General features: G+C 39.0%; 3 protein-coding genes across 8 annotated transcripts; 2 read left to right on the top strand and 1 right to left on the bottom strand.

Moving 5' to 3' along the window:
- Nucleotides 1-817: 817 nt before the first annotated feature.
- LOC133723544 (uncharacterized) lies at nt 818-6,139 on the top strand. 5 transcript variants are annotated; one of them, XM_062150392.1, is made up of 7 exons: nt 818-970; nt 1,060-1,262; nt 1,465-1,572; nt 1,671-4,075; nt 4,366-4,444; nt 4,752-4,922; nt 5,706-6,139. In XM_062150392.1, exons 1-6 carry the CDS (start codon nt 874-876, stop codon nt 4,905-4,907), a joined length of 3,048 nt encoding a protein of 1,015 aa, XP_062006376.1. In that variant the 5' UTR covers nt 818-873; the 3' UTR covers nt 4,908-4,922; nt 5,706-6,139. The 5 variants fall into 5 exon arrangements, with proteins under 5 accessions (XP_062006376.1, XP_062006375.1, XP_062006374.1 ...); XM_062150391.1 differs by having other exon boundaries at nt 4,752-4,926; nt 5,770-6,139; XM_062150390.1 differs by having other exon boundaries at nt 4,752-4,926.
- A 1,391-nt stretch (nt 6,140-7,530) lies between these two features.
- Nucleotides 7,531-9,090, top strand: LOC133722127 (dehydration-responsive element-binding protein 2F). Its single transcript, XM_062148948.1, has one exon. The coding sequence runs from the start codon at nt 7,843-7,845 to the stop codon at nt 8,794-8,796; it is 954 nt and encodes a 317-aa protein (XP_062004932.1). The 5' UTR covers nt 7,531-7,842; the 3' UTR covers nt 8,797-9,090.
- A 116-nt stretch (nt 9,091-9,206) lies between these two features.
- On the bottom strand, nt 9,207-15,945 carry LOC133722126 (uncharacterized). Of its 2 annotated transcripts, none has more exons than XM_062148947.1 (15): nt 15,765-15,945; nt 15,580-15,684; nt 15,408-15,491; nt 15,223-15,312; nt 15,057-15,140; nt 14,617-14,781; nt 13,768-13,955; nt 12,831-12,903; nt 11,929-11,982; nt 11,529-11,786; nt 10,949-11,155; nt 10,703-10,806; nt 9,954-10,098; nt 9,698-9,832; nt 9,207-9,572 (listed from the first exon to the last, which is right to left on the bottom strand). In XM_062148947.1, the coding sequence occupies exons 1-15, from the start codon at nt 15,852-15,854 to the stop codon at nt 9,396-9,398; spliced, it is 1,959 nt and encodes a 652-aa protein (XP_062004931.1). In that variant the 5' UTR covers nt 15,855-15,945; the 3' UTR covers nt 9,207-9,395. The 2 variants fall into 2 exon arrangements, 1 of the variants encoding a protein (XP_062004931.1); XR_009852482.1 differs by having other exon boundaries at nt 9,435-9,572; nt 9,698-9,840.
- Between the last annotated feature and the right edge of the window lie 1,316 nt (nt 15,946-17,261).

Here is a 17,261-nt window from a genome sequence, read left to right as displayed (position 1 = left end):
TTCCAATCAGATCGGACAACAACCAATCCTAGCCTTGCCATCTGCAGCACTTCGCCACCAGCCCGCCTCAGACCTCGCAACACCCATCCAATCCACCAACCCGGCCAGTGAGGAGCGATCCAAGACTGCCTAGCCGTCGCAACCTTCCTGTCCCTCAACTCCCTACCAGCCACTGCACTCTCCCCAATCAGATCGAGATCGCAATCTCCCCAATCCGATTGAGACTGCAACACTCGAGGACCCTACGCCAAACGACAAACCCAATCTGGGTCTAAAACGGCCCGTCCGACGACAGCGCCGTAAGGGCGCGCCGCGGGACAAGAATAGGAACAGTGGTTTTAGGTCAAGCGCGTGTAGGCGCGTTCTCCTCTACTGATTATGTTTTACGATTATATGATTGATATTATCATATCTTAACTTTATATAGTCTATTGGCAACAAAATTGCCTTTGATTGCTGTAAATCGAAGACAATTGTCAATTTGTATGAACAGTAAAGTAAATTGACAAGGTTAACAAATTGACATCAAAATATGGGTGCATTTGCTACATTATGAATGAGTGTGCTTCTTGATAGTTCATCCCAATCTTGGAAACTAGTTATCTTCAAATTGTAAAATGGAGTATGGTACTCTCTTTTCCTGCATCACAGAGATAAAATTTTGTCGAAACAACTATATGCCAATATCATTAAAAAAGAAAATAGAAAAAAATACATTACAAGTTTTGCTACTTTGAAAATGGGGGGTGTGATTACCCCAACCGGCCCAGTCCCTCTTCAACCGGCCTTATAATTTAAACTTTTTGTATTGGGGGTCTCACTTTCACGCCATTTCAAGCTTGTTCTACTGCAGCCTCCTCTAGTCCTCTCTCAATGGAGGACATGAGTGAGGACCAGAAAGCCATTGCTTGGCTTTGGGTCGTTGAAGGCCTCGCCACCATGAAACAAGTTGATGTTTCTCTCTTAACGGGTACTTGATATCTACTTCAATCTCGATTTTGCTATTTATGATGATTTTACTTTGAACAGTGAGTAAAGGTTAGGGCTTTTTTGTGTCAGATTTGTTGGGTGAGATGGGTTCAGCATTACCTGATCATATGTCAAAAAATGCAAGGGAAAGGGTTGCTCTTAGATGTTTGGAGGAATTATTTGGCTCTAGTAATAATGGGATGAATAGTCATGTTCCATCTGCCCACAATTCTAAAGTCAGCTTTGATTTATCCCAAAGTTGCGAGACTGTCCTCAAACGCATTACCGATGAGGTAAAGTTTTGATCTTTGTCCTCAAACGCATTACAGATGAGGTAAAGTTTTGATCTTTGTACCTTTTACAATTACTATCTAAAAGAGGTGAAAATTTGAAGCCATGTTCTGATTGTACTTGATTTTTTTTTTTTTTTTTGAGGAGTTGTTGGAGGTGGAGAATATGCTCAAATGATAAAATGAAATGTCTTTTGTTTGTCAGACACCGGAATTTGATTTGCGAAACCCTGGACCGGGGCTGTTGAAATGGGATATTCACTCCTTTATTGTGCACAAAAAGGCTGCTTTGCCTAAATGTGCTTTGAAACAGGTACATTGCCTATTTTGATGTTCTCTTTGCATATTTCTTGATTAGTCAATTTTTCTTTAGTTGGCTAGAAATGGATTGTGTCTTTTCTTTATGAACAGTTGGAAGAGTCGATTCTTGATGGCTCCCATCCGCATGCTGATGTTTTGAGAGGAAAGAGCGGTTTAACAATGACAAGTGATGCTGATAGAGTTTCTGCGAATGAAAGTAATCAAAGTCTAAATAAGAGCTGCTATAGTGCTCAAAACATGGGAGTAGAAGGGAACTCAGAGAATGAAAATCTATTGCTTTCCGAAAGGGGTGGGATTGGATCCGATAATGAAAAGCGTGAAAGGGTAAATGATTCTGATGATTGGCATATTGAAGCGAAAAAGATGAAGTGGGATGCCTCATATGTTTCACAGTCCATAGAAGTAAAGCAGAACCAAATTTCTTTAGATGGAAGAGAATGCTTGCAAGATACATCTGAAAGACATGTTCCAGTTTCTGTGAGTGAAAGGTGTGACGTGGCAGAAAATCAGATGGCAATGGAGCAAAACAGGGTAGAAGATGGTCACAGTGATTATGCTGCGTCAAAGAGATATGGACAGAGCAGTGATGATGCAATCCATAAGGATCAGAGAGAAAATCATTCTAATCCGACTTCAGTACCTCGGGATACATTTCAGGATAAAGTCCACCAATATACTTGTGTTGCTGAAGCCAAAGATGATGGTGGACTTCATTGCAAACTAAGAGTATCAAATGTTGCTCCTCTAGGTGAAACCCAGCATAAGATTTCTACTAAAGGATTCAGTTGTAATAGTGAGCATGATGCTCATATCAGAGTACCGCTTCTTTCATCCACAGATGAATCTCAAAAACTAAGCAATGCTGATGAAGGCAATGGCCGGGATCCTGGAAATATGGCTGGTGAAAACCTTAAAAGGGTAAATTGCTCTAATGATTTCCATATAAGAGCCAAAAGGAGGGAGTGGGATGCCTATTATGTTTTACAGTCTATAGAACAGAATCAACTTCCTTTATATTCAGAAGATTCATCCGAAAGAGATGTTCCAGTTTCTGAGAGTTTAAGGTGTGACTTGGCTGAAAATCAGATGGAAATGATGGAGGAAATCAGGGCCTTAGAGGATGGTCATGATGATTATACCGAGTCAAAGAGGAATGGACAAAGCACTTATGATGCAACCCATCAGAGTCGGTTGGAGAATTGTTGTAATGCCGCTTCAATGCCTCAAGACACAATTCAGGATGAAGCCCGTCAACATACATGTGTTAATCAAACCAAAGATGATGATGGGCTTCAGCTTGAACTAAGAGCATCAGGTGTTGCTGCTCCAGAGGAATCCCAGCATACAGTGTCTGCTAAAGTATTCAGTGATAACACTGCTAATGATTTTCATATTAAAGTGCTACACCCTGCAACCACAGATGGACCGCAATGGAAGAGCCTTGCTAATAGACACAAAGACGATTATGAGCATTGTTCGAAACCAAGTTCATCAGGTGTTGCTTCTCTAAATGAAACCCAGCAGAAGAATTCTACTCAACAATCTGATTGTGTCAGTGAACGTGATTCTCATATTAAAGTATCATACCCTGCATATATAGATGGATCCCAGCAGAAGAACATTGCTGATAAATCCAAAGAGCTCATGGATTTTCTTTGTGAGTCAGAGACATCAAATGAAAGTGATGGTTTTCATGATAAAAAGATTGATGCTGCCATGAAGAAGCATGCTTTCTTGAGATCTCAATGCACGTCTAGTCATGATTCCTTAGTGACAACAGTCACAGAGAAAAATCGTTCCCTGTACTCTAATGAAGGTGGTCAATTATTGACTTGTAAAACAAGTAATTGCCCTGTGGTGGTTCATGAGAACTGGCTACGTTCCTCAGCCATTTCTTTTGAGAAGGGTAACTTTTATTGCCCCTTCTGTTCATATGCTCTTGCCCTTACTGATTACCTTGAAGCTAGGAAACAAACTTCCCTGTTAAAGACAGGACTAAATGCATTTGTTCATGCTAATTTGGAAAACCGACCGATGGAACCTGTTGGAACAGTACATAGCAAAGTGAATAATTGCTCTAGGCATTTTGAGGATAATCTTCTTGGGAAACCTTATCAGAATAGGCATCTGGAAGAGCGTGAAGAAAATCAGGGAAATCAATGTGAAGAACATGTAAATGAAGTTGATGATGTCCAGTTTCACAATATTATTTATGATAAGCAACAAGGACCACCTTCTTCATCATGCACTGACATCAAGTCTATGCGTGGAAAAGTTCATGTACCAGCTGGTGAGAAAGAAGGGGAAGAAAAGTTAGTCCATGAGTGTGTGTCAGCAGGCCTTGATAGATTTCAGAACCAAGTACTGGAAGGTGATCATTTGTCCAGTAAAAACACACAGAGCCTCCTTGTTGACCAAGGACAAGCTGGTGCAGTAGAAGTCGTGCAGCAGCACATTACTGATTACTCCTTAAGAAAAAGGAGCAAATCTCCTTGGTAAGTTAATTGTATTTCCAAGTGTTTGCATTTATACTTTAGTACTTTTTAATTGTCCCGTCCTGTCTATTCAAAATGTGAAATATTCTGCATATGGTCAAATAATGTCTGAAAAAGTTGGTGTTAATGTTACCAGGAGTTTTAAAATTAGCCTGTATTCTCCCCAGTTGACCCACAAAATTAACTGTTTGTTTATAAAACAGTGATTTCATTAGACTAACAGTTGTTTTAACCCTAGGGTTTGTGAAAATTGTTAATTGAGAAAAATATACCTTTTTTCTGTTTTGTAGCACCTGCACCCAGCTGGCAACAACTCAGTCAAGGAAAAAAAAGGTTCCATGGACAGTTGAGGAAGAAGAGATGCTCAAGGTTCTTGGTTTTCTTTTTCAATGAATCTTTATAGCGATATGATTATGTCATAGTAGCGTTTCATCTCATATACCTGGCTGCCGTTAAATAATTGCATATAAATCGTGTGTTCCATAATTACATAAGAGACTGTAAGAGTTAGTGCAAAATACTTGGTCCTTAAAGTGCCTTGTTCAACTTGGTTCTTATTAGAAAGGACCAACAAAGTCTGCATTTTTCTTTTTGTTTTGTTCTGTCTTCTGTGCTATACTTTTTGGAGTATGCTTACAGTTTCGGATATGTTATGACATCTTTAATACTGTTGCAGAAGGGAGTGCAGGAATTTCAATGCAATGATGAAACAAGAATGCCATGGAAGCAAATATTTGAATTTGGTTCTGATGTGTTTCTGTCAGGCCGTACCCCAACAGACCTTAAGGACAAATGGAGGAACATATGCAAAGGAAGTCCAAAGTCGAAATGAAGTGGTCATTTGCTTGTAGGTAATGCTCTCTTTTGGGGTATTTTTGTAATTTCACTTGTCACTACCAATTATGAATATTAACTATGTGTTATGAGCTATACTGCTATAGTGTGGGAAACTTCTTGGACCAGGCAACGAGTTTCATTTATGAACAATTTCAGTATCTTGTATTCTTTTCATCCTCAAACATGAATTGACGCAACAGCAGGGGCTAATCATCGGCAGTCATGTCAAATGATTGCATGTGGCATTTGGCGACTCGAAAACAAATTCATCTTTTATAAGAGGAGCTATTTCAACACCAATGGTACTTAGTGAAGGAACCCTTTTCAAGCTGAATATCATACCTGGGTCATGACCTGAGACCTAAAGTAGTTCCTAATAGCTAATATGATTTGCCACTTAGTTCATGTCTGGTTCAGTATCCAGGTTCTTAGTAGGTTGAGTTTTCAGTTGCTGGACATTCAGCTTAGTTTTAAGGACATTGAATGCAGTCTTTGGGCCAATTTGACCCGGAGTTTTTAGTTGGTCTGTAACGAGGAGACCGCATATACAACAGTGCATCTCAGGTTTAATGGCAAAAGGTTTCTCAAATATAGTTCTGATTGCAAATCAAAGCTTTAAACTACATAGCATAATGTCATTTGTCAAATAAACCCATAATTAGAACTTACCCATGTGTTTCGAATAAAGCTGAGGTATTACTTCAAATTGCCACAGAAACTGAGAATCCTTGTAAAAGAGTTTGTTTGCTCATTCACTTGATGATCTGATAGTTTGTTTTCTTCCTGTGTGCAGATTAGTTTATTAATAGCTCTCCGTATTATTAGATTTGACTCCCATGGCAAAATTGTCCTCACAGTTTTGAAGCAGGCAGCAATGGGGCTGTAAACTATGGAAGAGAATCATAATTTTGAGATTGAGATTCTTGGCTTCAGCAATATAGTTACCAAGTGCAGAAAGAACTAGAGTTTTGAGTTTACTCAGTTGGATAGAGTATGTGGATAATCTGGAAGTTGGAGTGCAGCTGGTCATTCTCAACCATTGATGTTATTTCTACCGGACTCGTATGTTATTTTGGGCGTGTTGACTCTTGCAAATCATTCTCAACATGCCATTGTGTTATCACCTGCACCTGCACCTGCACAATCTGTAACCACAGTATGTACATATATGCAAAAACTTTGTACATAAATCATTATGAAAAACAGGAGTAATTTATCTTGTTCTTCCGACACCCAAAATTTCATCTTCCTCTATATCACTCATTGATTCCACTACCGGTACTTGGTAACCTTCACATTCAATCCGATTCACTGCTTATGTGCCTCTAATGTCCAGCTTTTAGTTCGTTTATTTAGAAGACTTTGCAGATTGTTATCCGAAAACTATTGTTTACATTGCACAATTTTTAGAAAAAGAAAAGAAACAAGGATGGTGACCAGTCATGCATGGTGGTTGTAGCTGTCGAAATGTCATCAGCATCATCATCATACACAACAGACTGATGAACATGAAGCCAAACTTCACACCTGTGAAATAGAAGAGAGGACAAGCATGGGATAAAGGTGAGGAGAGTCCCGGGCATCAGGTTGGGATTGGCAGGAAAACATGTGAAATAGAAGAGCTCGTGAAAATGAAAAATGTTGTGAGGTGGGTATTACTCTCTCTTTCTTGATCTCATTCTCATAGAATTTAAGCCATTAAAACAGTCTACTGAAGAAGCAACTCGTATGAAATGGAATCCAAGGGAGAGTGTCAAGACTTCATTCAAAGAATTCAGCTTGACACTACTCATAAGTCAAAAGCAGATTGGCTAGATAGAGCTAGATCTCCAGTCACCACCACCACATTTAAAGCTCCCAGTACCTTGCAAAGTTGCTATATGTACTATATTTGCTTTTTATTTTTTTTACTTTTCTATCTTTTAAAATCACTTGTTTCATTTGGGGATTGTACCCTCTTCTTTTCTTCCATTTTCATTTTTACACTAATTACTTTTTATTTTTATGTCTTATCCGGTAGTATTTCATTATTAATAAATAAAGTTATAATCGTGTAAGCATATCGTGATGCAAGATTAAAAGATAATACCAATGACACAGACGGACTATATATGCCACTCCCATTTAAACCATATAGACGAAGGCAGCCAAGATTCAATCTATTTCTGACTATGGTGATTCTATTTGATGATTTGTTTGAGTACTAATGGGGATATATTCCCATGTGATCGAAGTCAGAATTGCACATTTTATATGCAGCCAAGATTCAATCTATTTCAGAGTATTTCTGACTATGGTTATTCTATTTGATGATTTGTTTTGAGTACTAATGGGGATATATTCCCATGAGAAGTCAGAATGCACATAGGAACATTGTGACTACGAAAGGTTGGAATGAGAATAACCACGGTAAAATTAAATTTGCAAGCCCTCTGATGAATCATTCCTAGATCACATATAGTCACTATTTTTATTCCTCCAACACTGAATGCCAACCCGTACTCTGTGATTTGTATATATTCTTGATCAGAGACTTTGCTACATCAACTGAGAAGACGGAATAAAAGTAAGAAGTATTTGGTCTTACCGGTAGTTTTATTAATAACTGAGTGGAGAATGATATCTGAGGATTTGATAATATCTCTCATATACAATATTTAAAGAGTTATGTTATTAAATTGTCAATTTAGCGGAAGTTGGATTCTCGTTTTAGCGTCACGTATCCCATTACTACTCATCCATGATCCATCCCATGACAAGAAAAGCTGAGATGTCAGAAACAAATTGAAAAGGAGAAAATTAGAATGTAGCTCACTTACTAATGGCGCTCTGGACTGATCAGCTGTCACATGCATGGACTTTGCCCAACGTGACTACATTTAAACCAAACTGCACCCTCATTCACTACATATCCCGCGCCCTTTCCACACATGTATGCACTACCAAGCTTCCAGACTCACTCTCACTCTCACTCTCACTCCCACTCCCACTCACTCTCTGAGTTTCTTCCAAGTCCCTACATGGAAAACTGCAGAAAATCTCCATTGAAGCCATGGAAGAAAGGCCCTACAAGAGGCAAAGGCGGGCCTCAGAACGCCTCGTGTGAATATCGAGGCGTTCGACAAAGAACTTGGGGCAAATGGGTTGCCGAAATCAGAGAGCCAAAGAAGAGAACCAGGCTCTGGTTGGGCTCATTCGCCACGGCCGAAGAAGCTGCCATGGCTTATGATGAGGCTGCCAGGAGACTCTACGGCCCTGATGCTTTTCTCAATCTTCCTCACCTGCAACCCAACTCCTCCAATCCTTCACTCAAATCACAAAAGTTCAAATGGTTCCCTTCCCAGAATTTCATTTCCATGTTTCCTCCTTGTGGAATGCTCAATATTAATGCTCAACCAAGTGTTCATGTCATTCATCAGAGGCTCCAAGAGCTTAAGCAAAATGGGGTTTATGGTCAAACTACTCCCTCCTCTAGTTCATCTTCCTGTGATTCAAAACCCGAGGCTCACACCACAATGGACAAAACCCCGAAAGAAAATGTAGCAGAGAATAAGGAGAAAGATGTAGAAATTACGTTGGAGAAAGTTGTGGGAGGAAAGGAGGAGAAGCCACAGATTGATCTCAATGAGTTTCTTCAGCAGTTGGGTGTGCTCAAGAAAGAGAGACGATCAGAAGAATCCGACACCACAACAAGTTTTGCAGCTCCCGAATCTTCGATTACAGAAACCAGTGACGAATTCGGACCCTTTGCTGACAAGAATTTCAACTGGGATGCATTGATTGAGATGCATGGAATGGAAGACCAAGGAGCAGAAGCTGGTACCTTTCAAGTTTATGATGTGAACGAAGAGCTGTATTTCCCCACTTCTATTTGGAACTTCTGAAATAATAAAGTTTGTTTTTGTAGTTTCTACTGAGGAGAAGAAACTTGATAGATTTTGGAACTTGTTAGTCGCATAAAAATAGACTAGCTTAGTGGGATTCGAGGCAACTGCTACTTCATAACTCCTCGGCCACATTTCTGATCATGTATGAGCTGGTTGAGACCAGTTTACTCCTCTTTTATCAGTTATAGTGGCTTCAGGTTCTTCCCTCAGTAGTTGGAGAAGAAATCGTGTGATTCGCCTTACAATGAATCAAAATATCTTTTTGCTTCATGTTTGCTTGGTTCTGAGTTGACATGTAAGAAACTTGTAGAAGGAAGTGAGGAACAATCTAAACGCCAATGACAAGGCAATTTTATTCTCTGCGTGGCCCCTAAACGGATAGCATATCAAAATTAGAGAACAGAAAATAAAAGCTAAAGTAAACAAGTTTCAAACAGGTAATATCAGGCTAAAAAAATTTCAATAGGTACAAATATGAATTAAGAATAGAATCTGTTCAATTGGAATACAAATTTTCCTCCGCTGCAGAATCAGTGGGAGGTCTCAGAGCTATGCCACCAAAAACAGCAAATTTGTAGATGCCGAGGTACTGTTGCTCATTCATTACTATACTCTGAGGCACTTAGATACTCACCATGCTCCTCAAAGTACTCTATCAATCGCTTCAAGAATGCATCATTACTCACTGTCTCAGTGTCACAGACAAGACAACATTGCCTTCTTGCTCGTGTTACAGCCACGTTCATTCGCCTGTGATCGCTCAGAAACCCAACCTGAGTATTTTGAAAAAAATTCCCAAATTCAGTTCGTTTAGGTTATAGAATTCAGTTATGAATTGAGACATCTACCATCTAACCTTTTTTATGCAATAGCAATGGAACCAGAGACATAAGTATACCTCTTTCTTTGAGTTTGATCGAACCATTGAAATAATGATGGCTTCCTTTTCCCGGCCCTGGAAGCCATCGACTGTCGAGATTTCCAAATCCTTTAGCTTTTCTTCATTGCTTTTCAACTTCTTCAGTATGAAAACCTGCAATACTAGATCAGATATAGTAAAGAGAAGAGAAACATCTATTCTACTATAGTATTTGCATAATGTAAACGCCCCGGAGCTATTGCAAGTCTTCACTGTATTCAGTAGTATTTGATACCTGTGCAGCATAAGGGGTGATAATTCCAATATCAGAAGCCTGGACACCACTTTGAATGAGTCTCTTTGCATGGGCAATAGCAACATCAGCTTCACCCTCATTCATAGTGCTTTCCTCTTCATCCTTCTTTTCTTCCATGTCACACCTGAAGCAGATCAGTGCTAAAAAGTCATATATATTATGAATAAAGCACTTCTTGTTTAGTACATATTAAGAAGCTCTCTGAAACCATGTGGGCATAATTCACTCATTTTGTTCCTCAAGACATTCAAAACGACTTTTTTATTAGCAATAAATGCCAACACTTACTAAGATTATTCATAAAACATCATCTGTTGTTAGTAGGGGTGACAATTTGAAAACTTGGTGATAACGTTATACTATGCCATAGGCATGAGATTCCAATACAAGAAGCAAATTTGGTGTCATGTTCGTATCTTTTTTCAGCTTTCAGACATTTTTTTTCCTCTCATTTGATAACCAATAAATGATAAAATAACCCTTTCAGAATAAAAGTACATGTATAACTCATGTTCTGATGTTTTAATAAATAGGTTGTGCTCATCTCAGATATCAGCTATCATCTCATGCCATGTCTGTGTCTTCAGTTGTGTCTGTATGCAGCACTATTTGAGGGTAAAAAAAAAAGAAGTCGAATTGCCACCCTGCTGCCTCAAGACATAGGTATTAAAGGGTTTGTTCTTATAAAATACAGTACAGTCAGTATATGACAACAATGAACTGCATACCCAGCTATATCAATTAGAAGAAGGGTTGATTCTGTTGAAGAGGTCTTCTTTACATCCTCGAGATCCAAAAGCATATGTGCAGCAACACTTGGATGCGCTTTAACCTGCAGAGACGCCAAAGCATATAATGCAGTCAAATCTAATGATTTTTTTTTTATTTTTTTTCCAACCATGGTAGAAGTTCATTGTCGGTGATTTGACTATAAATTTACTCAGAAAGCCAACATCCAGACATGGTCTCAGCACCTTACTATTGTAAAGCTCCTTTGACGACCAATCCATGATACGCTCATGCATGCGGTACTGAACAGTCAGCATCGATACCACTTCATTTCCATATATGTCCGCAAGGCGTTCAAAAAGGGTTCTTCCTAAACCTTTCTTCTCAGCTTCAGCACTCTGGATGGTTGGAGGAAGCTGAAGATGGTCGCCTGCAAGTATACATCTTGAACCCTAAAACAATGAACTCAGATATATTTAAGTGAGTTTTGGAGTGCGAGTAAAAGCTCTACATGCCTAAACCTACAATTTGACTTTGTTGGTATGAAATTTTCACTAAAAATTATACATATATACTTCTTGCAACTGTAGGATACGCAGATTGATTTAATACTGCAGTGATTCAAGTCTTATACATCTGCTTGTCCGGAAATCTTTTGTCCTCAATTAATCAACATGCTAAAAGAACACCAAATGTTTCTTTTAAGACCACAAAGGCTAACACATGCATTAGTTCTTTGCATGCATATGTCATGAACTGCCGTTTTATGGAAATGAATATGCAAGGTTTGGTGTTTATGTATATGCCTGTGGACAAGTCCATTACCTTTAGCAGTGCTATCCAGCATGCTATCTCAAGTGCCTGAGCAGCTTCATCAATAATTACCAAGTCAAATGATGTGTGGTCCAGCTTGCGAGACGATGCCCCAGTCAAAGTTGCCAACACCACATCTGCATTTTTTATTACATCTGTCACAGCAAGCTGCTGCCTTTTACGCTCTTCCTTGGAAAGAATCCTAAGCTCTTTCTGGATTTCCCTCCTAGTGTTTTTGTCTTTGGTTCTTAACAGCTTTCCATTCAATGCCTGCAATGTGGAAGTTCATTCACAAGTAAGGTATCTCATACCAATGTTAGTTTCATAAAGTACGATGATAAAAAAAGAACTTTTAACTTTTTTGGAAACTGCATATGCATACTCATTTAGGCTTTTAGTTATCAAAAATTACCTTCATTTCCTTTCGAATGTCATTCGCCAGAGCACTGTTATCTCCTCGCAAGACCTGAGAGCAAAGTAAGCAAGTAATTAGATGAAAGTATGCCCCCTCATTTAAAGAAGATCCACCCTGATCCAGTGACCTAAAACCGTCCAATTTTACACATTTTAGCACATGACTTGTCAGTTATCAGAACATAATATTTGATTTTCTATTCGATGACATTTATGGGACTGAATGGTTTTTGGTTGAACTTTTACAGGAATCATGCTTTAAGGGGTACTAAACAAAATGGATGGTTCAGATCAACTGCGCGTCCAAGTTAATTTCATTAGTAGTAGTAAAAGACATCACAGAAAGGTGTAATGGAATTAAGAATAGCAGAATCAATGTCTTTTAAGTATCTTGTTAGACGCACCAAAGGGAACCAAATTCCCGATAACCAGGAAGCATAAGTTCATACATATACGTGTTCTATTGTACATATAGAATCCACTTTTCAAACAAGATCCAGTGCTGCAAGATCTTTCCATTCGAGCTAGTTGAGGCCACTCAAGTGGCCCTTCTCTCCACCCAAGGCTCCTTCAGCAACCTTTGTTTTTCACTCTTCTAGGGATTAAGGCCTAGATTTTAGCTCTACGATTATGGAGGGCAGTTCTACATCCTTAAGTAATAAACCCTCCCTCCCTCCCTCTGTGTGTGTAAACGCATGTGTACTATAATGAGGTGCAAATGAAGACTGTGAAACTTCATATGCTTATACAAATGTCCATGGCACGTAGAGTAAAGAAAACAGTAATGATGCAGAATGCACGAATATAGACATGAAATAATCGTGCTAATGGGATGAAATTATAGAAGTTCGATTTCACAAAGACCAGAATTTTTCCAACATAGTTACATAATTCACATACCTGTGCATCCAGTGCACTTTCCAGTACTTGAGGTAGTAAACGTGCAGGATGTCCCAATCTCACTAACTTTACTCTGTAAATAGTAATAAGTAATGAGTGCCTTTACTGAATTATTATCTACTTGAAGAGAAAACAGATAAGAACAAACCAAATATGAGAGAGCATCCTCCATAGCAAACTTGAATTATTAGTAGATAGCACAAGTTAATCCGATGATCACAATACAATTTGGTACAATTGGCAGGACCATTACTACTCATCAGCTGACTATTCAGATTGTGCCATTTTATTTACATTAACATGGCAGGTTAGAGAACAATACAAGCTGAAAGTTCACATCAGCTACAAACTATATCATTGGTCGACTCAGCTGTAACAATTATAGGAAGTTCAAAGTATTCAATGCACAGTTATTTGTTTAAGTTTTGTTATTAAAAATTAAAAAAGAAAGTTCTTCAAAGCCCATAAACCTACTAGTCTATTTATTTCAACTCACCTAACCTAGTGGCACCAACCACAATCTGGATGAGGGGCAAGAAGCCTCCCTGACTATCTGACTATACTTCAACAACCATCTCAACAATATATATATATTTTTTTTCAAAATAAAAAAGAAAAGGGATGCTAAAAATGGTTTCTAATCCAAAAGAACTATAACAACAGTAAGATACTACAAAACGGGGTGCTATAAAGTGGCCTATATCAAAATCAAACTTGGTTCCTTATTACAAATAAAAACCTGAACTTTGAAGTTAGTATGCAGTATCCGAAACTAACAATAGAGAAACACTGAAAAAAATGTGAACAAATAAACGAAAGGAAGTGAAGGCCAGCGAAAGGATTACATAGTGCTCTGATTTAGCACCTTATATTTGTTTTGATAGAGCTCAAATTTTGATAGAAGAGGAATTCCTCGATTATATAGGCAGTGAAATACCTTTGGCGTGCCAGTCGCTCAACAATGTTGTCAACAGCAATATTAGAAGCAGCACATGCAAGGATCTTTGATCCACGTTTAACTTCTTGCAATATAATTTCCACCACAGTTGTGGTTTTGCCTGTTCCAGGAGGCCCATGCAGCAAAAATACATTCTTGGATGACAGAGCCTTTGAAATGGCATCTTTCTGTGGAGAAGAGATAAGAAAAGATCAAAGGAAAAGAAAAAGGAAAGGCGCTTTAGAGAAACAAGAATTAAGATTAACCCTGTGGTATACATATATGATAAAGCAATATGGATTCAGATGCTCTTACAAAAAATTGGCAGACACATACACAGAACAACAAAAATAGATATGATACTATATTGATCAACTAATATTCAAAAGTACGCAACCAAAAACAATTTAATCTTTTAGAGTAATCGCACCTACAATATCCAAGGGGGATTTTATTTAACAGAAATGATATCAGAACTTTATAATAACAATTCATGTATTTCGAGACCCTCATTGTTAATAGTACATGAAAAACTGATATAATATCCCAAAGTCCTCAGATAAAGTTACTTATCTGTCATAGTAATAAATTTTAAAAATTATTTATCAGTATATCTGTATGTTTGTTCATTTATTTAATTGCACCAATAAATGAGTAACTTCAAAGAACCATAGGTACGTAATGTGTATTTGTATTTGTTGTTCATTTTATAAAGCTGAAGATTTAGAGGAATTACATTAGCAGAATGTATTCCAATCAACTTAAAATTACGCATGATGACATCATAAGTGGCATCTTGAAAACTCCTAAAACAAGACACAAGGAAATAGAAATATTAGGCTTAAGGACCTGAGAGTGATCAAGGTTTTTGTTAAATGGGGAGAATGTGACTTCCTTCTTGGCCACTGTTGGTGCCCTCTCTCCAAACAAGACAGGAATTAAATCAGAAGCAGGACCCTTGTGCACACCTTTACTCAATTGTATCAAGGCGTCCTTCATCCTACGATATGTCACCTGAGACAACACAAATATTACTAGAATTCTTTACCAAAGAATATAATCTTGGACGATGGCATAAGAAAGAGATGATTGAAAAACAATGCATACACCATGGACCAAAGAGAGCATTACTAGTGGTAGAATATAACTTTCAAATCATATTTACATCAATGACCAATATAATGAAATTACGGCCTTCAAAAAAAAAATTTGATGCTTCAAAAACTCTGGAAAAGAAAATCGATCAAGAAACTCAAAAATTTAAAAATTCGAGATTTGAGATATCATACTTCATTTGTGAGTTTCTCTAGCCGTAGGGGACTGTTTAATCCGTCTTCGGGAACGTCATCAAAAGCAACCGTGATTGATGAGTCCTGTTCAATCAAACCCAGTAAAAATGTCAGGACCAAAAACGGAAAAAAATCTCCAACTTCACATTCCATAGTTAGAATTTACCTTTAACCGGTAAACTACGCCTTGTCCAAGAGCAGGTGAGCCCAAATCAGCCTTATTTGGTCTTAGAACAACCACATCATGAGTGCCAAACTTCAATGTACAATGAAACAGGGAAGTTAGTATTTCACAAGAAGTGAAGAAACACAAACTGCGGTTGTAAGTGGGGAGACACAGAATGTTCTCACCTTGTGAGGAGGAAGAGGAAGAGCATTACTGTTTTCTGTTTTGGTAGACTGGAACTCAAGAAGAGTCTTGCCCATGAGTCCTGTCTGTAGTCAGAAGAAGCCAAAAAGGGTAATCAAGAAAAGCATGTGTTGGGGGCATCGAAAGTGGTGGAAACAAGAGTAGAGGGGGAACCTGAGCATCGACGCACTTCAAATTGAGAATGGCGGAGCCCTTCTTTTGAGCGGTATCCAAGTTCCTGGACGCGCCGCTAGTGATGGAGGCAGATATCTCGGCTTCCTGAATGCCCGACGCAAGTCCAGGAGTCAAATTGAGAGCAAGCAAAGAAAAGAAAGGCAGAGTGTTAGAGAGGGGGGAACCTTTTCCAAGTCGATGAGAGGGGAAGTGATGGAGATGAACTGTTCGAGAGTGATGGACTGGGATTGCGGCTTTGTCTTCCCTCCATCCATTGCTGCTCTTTCACCGTTGATGCTGCTCTCTGCTTCTTTCGATTACAAGAATTTGGAGACCAGCAACCCAGACTCTGAGCCTCCGACGCTGCGTTTAGGAAACAATTATTATTATTATTATTTTTTAATATATATTTTTTTAAATGAGTACCCCAATCTTTTCACTACTCCATAATTTTTTTTCTTTTTATTTTTTATTTTATCTATAAATGGTTAGTCAATATAGTATGGAAAATACTTGTATCCAAGCCAGTAACAATTGATGTAACTTTATTTTTTTTTTAATCAAGCAAAATAATTTTCACTCAACTCAAGCCAGAATGGCACGGATACATACATTCTCTTGTCATCTATATGCACAAGTCTAGGACGTGGCATGCTAGCACGACTCATTAGACAATCAGTGCTCACATATTAAAAGCAAGCCTATAAATATGAAAACTCTAAAACACAGTACATAGGCATAGTCCAACAAACGACTAAAATATCTCATTGCCATCCAAGTTAGGGCTAGGAGGTTTGGCCGGGTCCAGCCTCCTGCATCCCAAATTCGAAACCCTATAGAACCAAAGCCCAAAACTTTGAGCTCCAAATCAGGGTTTAATTTTTGCGCCCAACTTCGTTTGGCCACCCAAAAGAAACTGGACATCCTAACATAATTGGGCCTCCAATGTGATTTGGGCCACAAGACTGATCTGCGCACCCAACCCAAATTGGGCTCGCCTTTTTTTTTGCGCCAGTTACTCTCAACGTCAACGTCGTCGTCTTTGCACGTATAGGAATGGAGCACTCAAATTGCTTCGTTGCCACTCCTTGAGACCGCTGACTCCAATCGCAGTTACAAAGCGGTGGAAGCCTCTATCGCGCCAATCCATATCCGGCACCTAGTCGTTGAGCCACTGCTAGCCTGCAAAACCACCGGTCCACTTCAAGCCCAACACCAAGCCGAAATCTTGGTTCTTCAATGATTGATTCACCGTCTGCCTCCAGACGAAACCCGCAGAGGCTGGCAGACGCTCCATGCGGTTCATCGCTACAAATACCAGGTTGCGCCATAGGCAACTACTCCATGAATCACCGCCCACGGCCGGCCCAGATTTGAGTTGAGCTCTGCACGGCCACATCTGCCACGGCCATTCACGCACCCACCCAGCTTTGAGTCTGAACGAATCAGACCACCTATCATTCTCACTTACATTATCAAAACCACCCTAACGAGACACAAAATTGGTAATGAAGGTTTTGGGTAAAGTTGGGTGATCGTCACACAAGATGGCTTAGAGAGGAGGCCAATGCTGGCCGCCATTAATTGCTGAAGTGCAAAGCTTTAGGGGCTAGGGTTTGGGTAGAGGCGAGCCATTTTTTAATAGTACAATTGATGTAACTTTTGAACGGTTAAATTATGAA

The sequence above is a fragment of the Rosa rugosa genome, chromosome 7, assembly GCF_958449725.1.
Source record: "Rosa rugosa chromosome 7, drRosRugo1.1, whole genome shotgun sequence".
Taxonomy (NCBI): Eukaryota; Viridiplantae; Streptophyta; class Magnoliopsida; order Rosales; family Rosaceae; genus Rosa; species Rosa rugosa.
This window is presented reverse-complemented; position numbering and strand designations above follow the sequence as displayed.